Here is a 13,138-nt window from a genome sequence, read left to right on the forward strand (position 1 = left end):
AGAGTAGACAAGAAACCTAAGTCATTACATTATTTCGGTTGCTCAAGTCATTTGTTAAATTTGGTTTAACTACTACATTCGTAATTTGCAAGCCCGAATGCAATATAAAAATCAATTTCCTAAGCATGTAGTAGGAGAGCAATAGGGCCTTGGAAGTAACGAATTTTCACTCATCACCACACTTTCGCGAGGAGTTTGATATTGAGAAATTCACAGGCACACACGATTTAAAAGAAAACATGGACAATACTGCAATCTAGCAGGGACAGAAAGCGTTCAGGATGCGCCACTATGGCACACAAGAATGACATGGGTTATTCACAAAGGCTGTAGATCTACAACGGCAAGCGAACATCCCAGATCACTCAATGGACACTTATCATGGTCGGGAATTACTGTTATCTGCAATGCGTCGACATCGTTGAGATAAGCCGCGGTAAGAGATATAAATGGCTTCGAGGAGTCGGACACATACGTTGAAAGCTGCGCAATGGTTACAGAATATGGGGAGCCCCACCTTGACAAATGAACCAGTGAGAAATGATGGTTACTTGTAACTTTGCATACAACTTCTGAAATTCAGAGCACGAACGCAGCACTGAATATCCGAAATCCGACTGAAACTGCAACTCCGCTAACAATCTTACAAGCCGAGAAATGAAGCATCATTTTAAACAGAAAGCGAACCGCTGACTGGAATGGGCACCATGTTTCGTCATCTTCACGACAATATCTTGTTGGACTAATATAGTTAAGGCATTCGTAAAACTTTAAGCATCACATAGCCATAACTTAGTCACTGAAGACAGGTACTAAACGACTATTCAAGCATGTGATCAATAACAGATAAGCAATGAGCCTAGATGCATTATGGAACGTTGCCCAAAATGTGTCTTCCGCAGTCCTAACTATAACCTACATGGCCAAAACTCAACATAACGGGAACGACTTCTGCTAATATTAAAAGTGAGTTACAACGCGTACCCATCCAGAAACTCATTGCCTCCGATACTACAGAGTAAAGCCAACTTCCACATTCAAACATACTGAAACCGAATTGAATTGGTCTTGCATCATTACGATGTCATCAGCAACCGTCTCGATCACAAGTAGACAAAAATCCCAACGATATGATGTGAAAGACAACATTAATGCGGTAAAATTATCATGAAAAGTAAAATATCATGACCAGGGCCTTGAACTGGAACAACGAACACGCTCAATTGAACAAAATTTTATAAGAGGAAACACTGAAACAAGACCTGCTTCTCATTAAACAACTGTTGGCTGCAGCAGAGCATGATGACACTATTACTAGTGACTAAAAACCAGGTAAATATCCTTGACGTTTGCATCCTGCCACACAAACCAGTAAACGACTTACATGTTATGGTGAGACAATTTAAAGATTGTGCAACTACATCTGCAGGAACTAGGAAATTCTCGTCAAAGAAACTACGAATCTCTACAAAACACCCGGATCTGCAAGAATTCAATATATTTGACATGATTCGAACATTGCAGAATCAAAACAATTCGAATAAAGAACTACGAGTGAAGGGCTCGTTTAAAGATGTGCATAAAGTGTTCTTGCCCCGTGATGAAAAAGACGAGGATATCAAAAGCGAAATACCAAATTATTTGACTTTCTACAGTATTAAAGTTAAGAGAGAGAGGCCAACCGAAAATTACGCCTAAAAATTCGATCCTAGCGCGTTAATCCATCTAATGCAACGAATCCATGCAACCCAGCATAACGGAAATCTGCATTCTTGTACCATATATTAATCTTAATAGCGAGCTCCTTCCAACACGAAGCTCTGAATTTAGATGAGATCAGACATACACCGCACCTACAAATTAATCGCCACGGCATGGCGCCGAGGGTCTCCAACCAAGCAAATTAAGATATTCAATGTTGCTTCCCACATACCACGTAAGAATCGTAGTTCATGGAATATAACCCTAAAAAGTGATTTACGAGGTTGGATTACCATTTCGAAACTTTTTAAGTTCGGAACTAACAGTAAAACCCTAAAAGACAAGCTTACAACCCTAATCGAAAAGGGTCAGTAGCAATTTTCAGACCAGCAAAACGAAAACAATGTATAACATTTCCACACGCAGTCCTTTTACCAGATTTTCAGTCGACTTAAGCCTTTCCCCTCCTCAACTTTCCAAGCTCCCGGCGGACAATGGAACTCTTCTTGACTCGCGCCACCATGACCTTGAAACGGTCGAAATCGGTCAAACTAGCCCTCTTGGTACGAACAGCGAGCTTCTTGCCCCAGGCGCTGTTGGCCCACTTCTGCTCCACCTCGGCATCCTCGTAGGCCTTCTTAAGCACCTTCTTCGGGGGAGTACGGGGGAGCTCGGGGATGGTGATATCAGTGAGCGAGAGGCGCTTAAAGTTAATCTGTGTGCGGACCATGTCGGGGGAATCAATGAGAGCCCGGTTCTGGTCAATCACATCCACAATGACGACCAGCTTCCCATGCTGAGGGCCGTAGTTGATGAGGGCCACTCTCCCGATCTCCACAAACCGGCGAAACACCATGGTTGCGGGCTTGGCAAGGGCGCAGAGAGCAAAGCAGAAGCAGGGAGGGGAGAAAAGAGGAGGGACTAACTGAATCAATCCTCTGTGGCGGCTTGCGCGACGGCCTCGCTGCTAAAGGAAAGCGCCTAAGCATCCCCCGGTACACTTTAGGGCTCTCCTCCTCCCCCAAACCCTAACCCCCCGTTCCCCACGTTCCCTAGCCTCCCCCGCTCTACGGGCTTGGCTGCTGCGCGGCCTTAGGTGCCCTTCCCCGTTCCCCGTGCTGGATTGACCACGGTTGCATTCTAAACACCATTTTAGTCCACTTGACAAAGAAAAATTGAGAGGATGAGAAAATAATTATATAATAAAATATTAAAATATGAAGTCAAATTATGCACAAAAACTATTTCATACCCTTCATAATAAAAAAAACTCAAATCAAATAACCAATTATACCTTCACTTCTTACTTCTTCTGTCTTAATTATATTTTTTATGATTTTAGTCCTATTAATATTTTCTTAAAAAATAATATTCTTCATAATAATAATTAAAATAAATATTTATATATTCTACATATTTACATTTTTATATATTCATTTATTTAATTATTCATTTATTCATTTGTTTTCAAAATCCATTCTAATTTTAAACTTTGCATATTTAAAATTAAGAACATCTATATATATATATATATATATATATATATTCACACACACAAACACGAGAGATGGAAAAAAGAAACAAAAAAAATTAGAAATGCAATTCTTTTTTTTTCATGATTTTTTATTTTTTATTTTATTTTTAATCATTTGGAAGCCATGTCCCACACGAAAATCTTTCAAATATTCAAATCCATTGAAAAATCGTACTGAAGTAAATTCTATAACAGACAATATTGTATTAGAATAACAGACCCTTGCTTTGTTAAAAGTAATGAGCCAAAGGAAGTAATTCTTGTATAATAATACACAATACAATACAAAACCATAATTCAAAAAATGCAACCAGCAATCACATAAATCTGCTCTACAAATACTACATAGTACTAAGAATAATAACTATGAAAAAAAAAGTACACACATACAGATATTAATAATATAAAAAATAATGTATATAGATGAGAATTTAGAGGAAAATTTAGAAGAGAAGTTGACAAAAATCAATGTAGTTGACTTCACTAAATAAAGTTGAAAAGAAAGTAACAAATTTTTAATAGTGTATAGGGATGACATAAAATCCAAATAGACATCATCTTCTTCTTTTGTAAATTCTATATTAAGAATGGGATAATTATGCCATAGAAGTTATTTATGTCAAATATGTAAACTGACACAAATATGTGATAAGAATATATATATATATATATATACATACTTTGCAACTGTAAAATTTGAGATTAAAATTAAAAATTAAATAAACTTCACAATTCTTATGAATTTAATTTGTTACATGATTTGAGAGTTTTACCTTGCATGCAGTAGTTTATTTTAAAAATTGTAATAATTTTCTGAAAAAATACTTTAAAATTAATCACGAGTATTTATCTTTGATATACCATCAAAGTTATTGTAACATTATTAAACAAATTTAGATGCCATTAATAATATATACAAATAGTTAATTATTATTAATATTTATTTTTAAAAAATCTATACCTAACTTATAAATTTTATTTTTGAAAACAACCTTAGGATTTTATGATTGATTTTATAATAAATAATTTGATTATTTAAATAATAATAAATTTTAGATATTATTTGTATTATAAATATTTTATATTAAAAAATTAATATAGTTAAAAAAAAGATAACTATTTAAAAAAACATAAATAAATCTTTAAAATTAATATTTAAAGATATAATAATTTTATAATATATTTATTTATTAAAAATAAAAAATTGATAAAATCACATCCCAATATTGTTAAAGCCACATCTCTCCTTCTTTTTTCATGATTGATTATATCCATCTCAAATTGAGTCTCCTATTTCTAATCTCTTGTTCATGTTTATGTCTCTCATTCTTTGTTCCAACTTTCCCTTCCATCTCCCCTCCATTTTTGTTTTCATCTTCGGATCTTCTTCTTAGGCTACTCAACATTTGTGACTTGTTTGAACAATATCTTAATTGTCAACCTTTCTACTACCACTGCCCATACAAACCGTAACATGGCCAACTACCAATTATCAAGGACATGAATTGGAAGAAGATACATAAACTTGGAAAATTTGTGTCAAAAGAAAAGTGGTAAATGGAAGTAAAGTAGTATGTATATTAAAAGGAAACTAGAATGGCTATTGCCAAAAGACAAGGAAACTAAAGATTCTTGAATCTAGACTAGAAGTAAGAAAAGAATTGATAAGAGTGAAGAAGGCTTCACTCTTGCCTCTATATATACTATCTACTTAGGATCTATGTGGCAACATTCTATAGAACTTCCAAAAACATGTTAACTTTGCATGACATGTATCTTGACTTGCAAGGCATGTTTTTTATATGTTCGCCACATAGTTAGCTTATTCTGTAAGCTACTAATATATGTGGTATATGGATAGCTTGTTAACCAATTTTCTAACCTACCAATCAACTACAAACAAATGTAAAGTGAAAACAACATCTACAAAGCTTTTAGAAAGCTTTTCTAAAAAGTACAATGAAATTAATCTACTTTTATCTAATTCTACCTATCTAGGTAATAATTATAGTAGGTATATATATATGACATTATTCCCTCTTCTAGAGACAAGTTCCACAAGAAGCGGAAATCATATATTGAAGAAGTCTAAGATATGGTAAATTATATTTGTTACATACTCTGATCTTTGTTTTCTTTGAAGGTAGTTGATAGGTCCTCTCAGCAATATATAATGCCCCATTCTAAGACGAGAAGTCATCTTGTGATTTGATCATTGTTGAAACCTTCATAACTTTCTTCAAACAAAATATTTGTAATACCATTAAGAATCGTGCCTACCTCCAATAAAATCACCAAACATTGAGAATCTTTTCCTAAGTCGTGATATCAAACGTATTATATCTTATGATCTATTCAAGGAAGAATATGTTGTTTTTAAAGATCTTCATTCCTATTACATCCTCTTATAGACTATGATAATCACAATATCTCATCTGATAAGTTAGCAAATGATGGCTCTTGAGTTGAGTTTGTCGATTGTTGGTTTTTCATCTCCTTCATACCATAATTATATACAAACTATAAACAAAGATAGAAAGTAGAATGCAAACTTTGCTAAATTGTGTTACATTTAAAGTAAAGATTTGTTATCCTTCATCTTACTTTTGATGGATGTTGTTGATGAAAAGCCTCCAACATCTTTGCTGCATTTACAAGATTCTTTATTGGCTCCCATATGTATTTATTAATATTATATCCATGCCAATGGACAAGATATTTTAATTTATTTTGTTGATGCCTTGAAAATAAAACTTCTTCCACTTCAAACTTGTCATTATTGTCTACTTCTATAAGAAGAGGTGGGACTTATATGGAAGACATATATGGAAGACACAAATGCATCTTCATTGACTCCGGTAGATGTAATTGATAAGCAACTAGATTGATTTCTCTACAAATAGGAAAAGGTCCAAGTATGCAATAGTTTAACTTATCACAAGGACAAGTAGTCTAGATGTTACGACAAAGTAATCATATCTTATCACCTACATTGAAATGTGGTTGTTCCTTTTAATAGGCATCCACATTGATCTTTTTTTATTCTTGAGCTTCTTTTAATTGCACCCTTATTATTGCATATAGCTCAAACAAACGAGTTGCCAAATCTTATGCCATAGGATTATCAACTTTTGAAAAGTCAAAAATATCAAGTTGTGGATGATAATCATAATTGGTAAAAAAAAAAAAAAAAAAAAGAAAAAAAAAAAAAAAAATGCATAGAAGAATACATTATATTATTATAAGCAAACTCTACCAATGGTAAAAAAAAAATCTCTAATCGTCTTATTGATAATTAATGGTATACTTTAAATATTGTTCCAAAACTTGATTTATGCACTCTATCTGTTCATCAATTTAAGAATGAAAGACTAAAGAAAGCTTTATGTCTACCTTTAGAATCTTAAAAAGAATTTTTTATAAGCTTGATATAAATTGAGTCTTCCTATCTAATATAATATCTTTTGATAATCTATAATATTGATAGATATTGTTAAGAAAAAATTTGAAAATTCCTTCACCTATGATAGATTTTATATATGATACAAAATATGTCATTTTCATAAAAATAATCTACTATCACAAATATAGAATCACACAAATCTGAGATTAAAAGATCCGTATTAAAATTCATAGAAAAAAAAAGACCATGGTTGTTTTAGAATAGATAATGGTTGAAGAAGTCCATAAGGTCGATGATGATGAATTTTTGACCTTGAAAAAATGTCACATGATTGAATAAAGTCTTTTACAGCCTTTTACATTTGTAACCACCAAAAATTTCTAGATATTAGCTTCAAAGTCTTGATGTATCCAAAATGTCGTGCCATTGGAAAGTCATGACATGCTTGAAAAACATGTAAACATACTTCTCTTTCTTGAACATATAAGCATCCTTTGAAATAAAATAGGTTGTTCTTAAACTCAAACTTAGAAGTATCATGAGGCTAAAAAGAAGTATGCTTGATATCATAAATAAGAGAATCAAAGTATATACTTGATTGAATTTGTTTAAAAAAATTGAATCAATATTTAATATTGATTTTACGGCTTGAAGATGAAATTATTATGACTTCAATAAAATTATATTTTTTTGATTAAAAGTTATATTTCTTTCTTTAGATATAAGAAAAAAACTTCTAAAAAGAACATTAGACAAATCTTATTATTTTCATGTCTAATAAGTGATATTAAATTTGAATCTTGACAAAGACATGCTCCAACAAGCCTGGCAATAATTGAAAACATGTGCTAATATGAAATACTTGAGGTTCTTGTAATTTGTATATATTGTGACTAGATTAGAAACGGCTTCTAGATAATGATGCTATTCTTAAAAAGAATCCATAATTATAAGAAGTTCTTTGTTGTAGATTTCATAGTTAATCATGGCTATTGAGAATTTCTTAGAATAGAAAGCTATTGGACGGAGCTTGTCATCTTTTCCTATTTGTGACAAAATAGTACTTATAGCAAAATCTAATGCATCTATTTCTATAAAAAAATGCCTTCAAAAAGTTGATGTGATACAAGATTGGTACAAAAATAAATCCCAACTTTAAGGCTTCAAAAGATTCTTCAACTTCTTTGCTCCAATTAAGTTTGTCTTTGCATGTAAGATGTGTAAGAGGAGCCGCAACTTGAGAAAAATTCTTAATGAAGATCCAATAGTAATTAGCAAAGTTCAAAAAATATTACACATCTCTTATTATTCTTGAAATCTTGTAATTTATACTAATTTGAACCTTCTTTGGATCCATTATAAGTTCTTTGTTCGAAATGATATATCCTAAAAAGTCAATTTGAGTAGTATGGAATACACACTTTTTTAATTTAGTGTATAATCTTGAATCTCTAAGTTTTTATAATATATGACAAATATAAACTTCATACTTATCTGTATTCTTAGAATAGATTAAAATATCATCCAAGTAATAGATAACAAAATCATTTAGAAATGTACAAAAAACATCATTCATAAGATGTTGAAAAACAACTACTACATTAATAAATCCAAAAGGCATGATATTATATTCAAAGTATCCATACCTTGTTCAAAATGCAGTCTTCTATTCATCTCCTTCTTAAATGTGGACCAAATTGTAGGTTTATCATAGATCTATTTTTATATAGATCTTAGCTAGATTAATTTGATCAAGAAGTCTAGATATCAAGGATAAAGAATACTTATTCTTGATGGTAATCTTATTGAAACCTTGATAATCTATGCACATTTGCAGTGATCTATTTTTTTTTTCACAAATAAGATAAGAGCTTCAGTAGAAGATTTTGAATTACATATAATATTTTTGGCTAAGTTCTTGTCAATGTATTTCTTGAATTTAGCCTATTCATTTTTTCATAAACTGTAGATTGGACCAAATGGTGGTTGACTTCCTTCTTTAAGGTCAATTGAGCAATCACATGGATGATACTTCGAAAAAATATCTACATTTTTCTTTTCAAAAACATCTTTAAAATCTTGATATTGACTTAGAATACCACTTGAAGTCTTTCCATCATTAAAAATAGGTGTGGCATAAATAACAAAAGATGATATTTTTTTTGCAATATGCAAGAAAGCTTTTGCACCTATGAATATAGGTTTGGCTATACTAAACTCATGGCTTTTTACAAAACTCTTAATAGTGCTATGAAAAAAGTCAAATTTATGAAAAATCCAATCTATCAAAAGATTATACTTTTTTAACCACAATAAATCTAAAATGACAAGATTAAAAAAAGACCTAATTATATTAAAAATAACACAATTATTATAACCATTTATTATTATATCTATAAGAAGTGTTTTATGAATAATATCTCTAGAAGTTAACAAATGGCCATCTATGACTTCTATATGTATGGATTTAGTTTTTTGTACTAACAATATTCTATGGCTTTTAACAAACTCTTCATCTAAGAAACAAGTTGAGGCTCTTGAATCTATTAAGACATAGGCTTTGAAATTATTAGGTCTTAAATACACATCTATTGTAAAATAAAAAGAGGATTCTAAGGAGACGATAGGACCTTCATTTGTACAATATTTCAACCACATGGTCCCTATTGTAGCTGGACAAATTTATTTTTTGATATTTTTTCATCTTTGACAATTGTACTTTTCATTTTGTAGTGACATTATTTCTTTGGACAATGTTGAGCAATGTGCTTAGCTTCTTCATAATATAGTCCTTTTTGACAACAACGAGTCTTCTTTGTTCAATAAAAAGGTTAAAACATACCGCATCAATTTGCATAACTTTTACTTTTAGATGTTTAGATTGAGAGGTTGTCAATGTTGTCATTGACTTGTAATAGCATAGAGATTTTCTTGCATGATTTTTAAATTAAAATTCAAAAAGCTAAATATCACACTTCATAGAAAAGTTAATCGCTTGACTCAACGTCTGAGGATCATGTAAGTTGAATATCAATTTTTTTACCTCATATTGTAATCCATAGAAAAAATAGTTGATAATGGCAACATCATCTCACTTGACATCAATTATTAGTTTTCCAAATTATAAAGCATATGATGTCACTAATTGATTGTCTTATTGTAAGATACAAATTTTATTAGTTGCAATACAAATTGTATCATGTTCTCCATATATATATCAAATTTTGCCAAAAAAAATCTTTAGATTATCTATTATTAGATCTTCTCATTCAAAAAATGATGAAAACCATGATAACGCTAAATCTAAAAGAAGTATATCAATGAATTTAACTTGTGATCTTGACATTGGATAGCTTTAGAGTTGAAGTTCAATCACAAGTTGTATTTAATTGATAAATCTTCAAAACTTAGGTCTTATATCATCAAATTTTACAAATAAGGCAATTCTAGGTTTTTTAATATTAGAAGGATGTTCTACTATAAGAAAAGAAATATAATTCAGTGTAGATGTTGAAGCGGCTCCAATCATATCTATATGTTCATTTCTTGCCATTTTTGTTGCTTTAAGTGGTGATAAACTGAGTTGATGCATCACAAGCATTAATTCCTTCAATTGCTCTTGTATTTATACCATTACACTTTTCATTTCAAAAAACTTTGCCATAATGACACTTAGAAAAAAAATTGTCTAATATTACTCAATATAAGCAAAAAAGAAGACTTCAGAATAAAGAAGATACTAAGAACAATATTAGTCTAAAAGAAGATAATTTGTAACTTCTAATATGTTTATGTCTTATTAAGAGAAAGGAATAATCCACTCTTAATCAAAAGAAGATAAAGCTCTAATATTATAAATATACTCTTGCCAATCTATCAAGAACATGAATTAGAAGAAGATGCATAAACTTAAGAAATCTGTGTCAAAAAAATGTAAAAAAATAAAAATAAAAAAATATGTATATTAAAAAAAATAGAATGGCTATTACAAAAAAACAAGAAAACTAAAGACTGTTGAATCTAGATTAGAAGTAAGAAAGGAATTAAGAAGAATGAAGAAGGCTTCACTCTTACCTCTATATATACTATCTATCTAGGATCTACATGGTGACATTCTATAGGACCTCCAAAAACGTGTTGACTTTATATGACACATATCTTGACTTGTAAGGCAAGTTTTTTATATGATCACCATATAGTTAGCTTGTTCCTTAAGCCACTAATACATATGATACATGGGTAGCTTATTGACTAAGTTTCTAATCTACCAATCAACTACAAACATATATAAAGTCAAAACAATGTCTAGAAAGCTTCTCTAAAAAGTATTATGAAATTAAACTATTTTTATTTAATTCTATCTACTTAGATAATAATTATATTAGGTATATATCTATGACACCAATTTATGATCTTTGATATATTTCTACTAATAAACATGTTAAATAATGACTTATTTTTAGTCTTTGACTTCTTTTGTATCTCTATGCATGGTTAGAACCACATTGGTATTGATTCCATGTTCATCACAAATTTCTTCTTCAATTTATTATTTTCTTTGTTGTAAAAGATTTTGTCCTTGGTGATAATTGTCTTTATTTACTTATCCACCATGACCTTAGTGTTTGCTAAAAGATCCTAATCTTTACTAGTGTTGCACTACACTCTTTTTGCAAAGGAGATCATGAACTTGAGGATAATTGCAACTATAGATCTATCAATTTTTTTCAATCTACCCTCAAGAAGCAATGCCTAGAGATCTCCAAGCATATCAATAAATACAACCTATAATAATCCTATAGTTGCCATGTTTGCTTTAGTTGAAATTTAACTTCTACATAATTTGACTATGCATACAACATTCTTGAGTGGCAAAGATTTGAATTCCATATCATATAAAAATGTCTGACAATATGTTATATCTAGTACAAGATTAATCTAACAATAAAATAATTTGATGCTTTGTAAAAAAGATAGATTATTTTTATCAACAAGAGTTCAAACAAAAAGCTAAGAGATGTGGTCAAATCAAACAAAGAAGATGCCACTTTATTCAAAAAAAAAAAAAAAAAAAAAAAAAAACTTTTATAATAAACAACAAAAGTTATGTCCATAAAACTACAAGCAAGAATGTATAAGCTTGCACTTCTCAGTTGGTTGGGAAAAACAAGTACATGATCAAAAAATGTCATTTCGGCCTTAATAAGGCATGCTTTGGTATCATGGATATATATATAGGTATTCTAGTAAATACCTATATGATTAGATAGAAGTAGGTAAAAATAGATAAAAATAAATTAATTTCATACTACCTTCTAGAGAAGCTTTCTAGAAGCTTCATAGACATTTCTTTGACTTTATATGTATTTTGTAGTTGATTGATAGATTAGAAATTTGGTCAATAAGTTAATTACATATTGGTAGCTTGTAAAACAAGCTAATTATGAAGCACACATATAAAAAAATTGTCTTGGAAGTTAAGATATGTGTCTTCCAAAGTCAACATGTTTTGAAGGTCCTATAGGACATTGCCATATAGCTCCTAGTTAAGAATATATATGGAGACAAGAATGAAGCCTTCTTCAGTATTGTCAATGCCACTCTAGTCATTAGTCTTGTTTCTAGACTTTCTAGTTTTCTTGTTTTTGACAATAGCTATTCTAGTTCAATAATATATCACCTTTGAGTGATTTTTTAGTTCTTTTTAGTATCATAAGAATGTATTGAGGATTTATTTTTTTGAGATTCTTGTCCTTGACAGTTTGACAAGAGCAGTAACTTACAGTTTCTATCTTGTTTCAAAAGTGAGTGGATTTTTTTTCTTTTATTATTATATTTTGAAGGTTGTGGATTATCCACCTTTAAACAAACAATCTTGTTTTGTAACATTGATCTTTTCTTTAAAAAGAGTGGATTATCCCTCTTTATAGAAATTTTCAATTGATATTAGAGGTTGCAAATTATCTCCCTCTAACTTAACTTTTTAAACTTGTTCGAGTTGTCTATAAAAAAAAAGATTGTGGATGCTATTCTCAACGGAAGTAAGAATAGTTTTTTAACTATTGTAGATCTTTATTAGCTTGTCAATACTTTAAGCATAGAAATTTCACGTATTTTCAATATGAATCATAGAGGTACCATTCCTATGCCTATTAAAGTAATTCAAAGCCTATAATAAGAAATTATGCAATTGAAAGAAGCAAGTAGATCAATCACATAATCAAATGAAGGGAGTTTTGCTTTTAAAAGTATGACCTAGAAAAGGATTAGTATGCTTAAGAAGTTTGATGGAATAAGATCAAAATTTTGAAGATTTCTGCAAGAAGTCAAGTTCTATCCAAGGTTGCATCTCTTCTAATATCTCGATGGATTTATACTAGTCGGATTTATATGTGGACTTCTATTTGGAAGTGCTCTCTTATAATTTGCACCTTTAATGAAAAAAGATTCATAATTCTTTTATAATTTGAATTCATTCCTAAAAGTGTTTACGACCACAT

The 13,138-nt window shown here is 30.4% G+C and overlaps 1 protein-coding gene across 1 annotated transcript; it reads right to left on the reverse strand.

Annotated features, from left to right (window-relative positions):
- Positions 1 to 1,196: 1,196 nt before the first annotated feature.
- Positions 1,197 to 2,667, reverse strand: LOC112277028 (large ribosomal subunit protein eL14z). The gene is made up of 2 exons (XM_024508989.3): positions 2,137 to 2,667; positions 1,197 to 1,356 (listed from the first exon to the last, which is right to left on the reverse strand). The coding sequence occupies exon 1, from the start codon at positions 2,555 to 2,557 to the stop codon at positions 2,153 to 2,155; it is 405 nt and encodes a 134-aa protein (XP_024364757.1). The 5' UTR covers positions 2,558 to 2,667; the 3' UTR covers positions 1,197 to 1,356; positions 2,137 to 2,152.
- Between the last annotated feature and the right edge of the window lie 10,471 nt (positions 2,668 to 13,138).

The sequence above is a fragment of the Physcomitrium patens genome, chromosome 24 (assembly GCF_059467195.1).
Source record: "Physcomitrium patens ecotype Gransden chromosome 24, ASM5946719v1, whole genome shotgun sequence".
In the NCBI taxonomy this organism is placed as follows: domain Eukaryota; kingdom Viridiplantae; phylum Streptophyta; class Bryopsida; order Funariales; family Funariaceae; genus Physcomitrium; species Physcomitrium patens.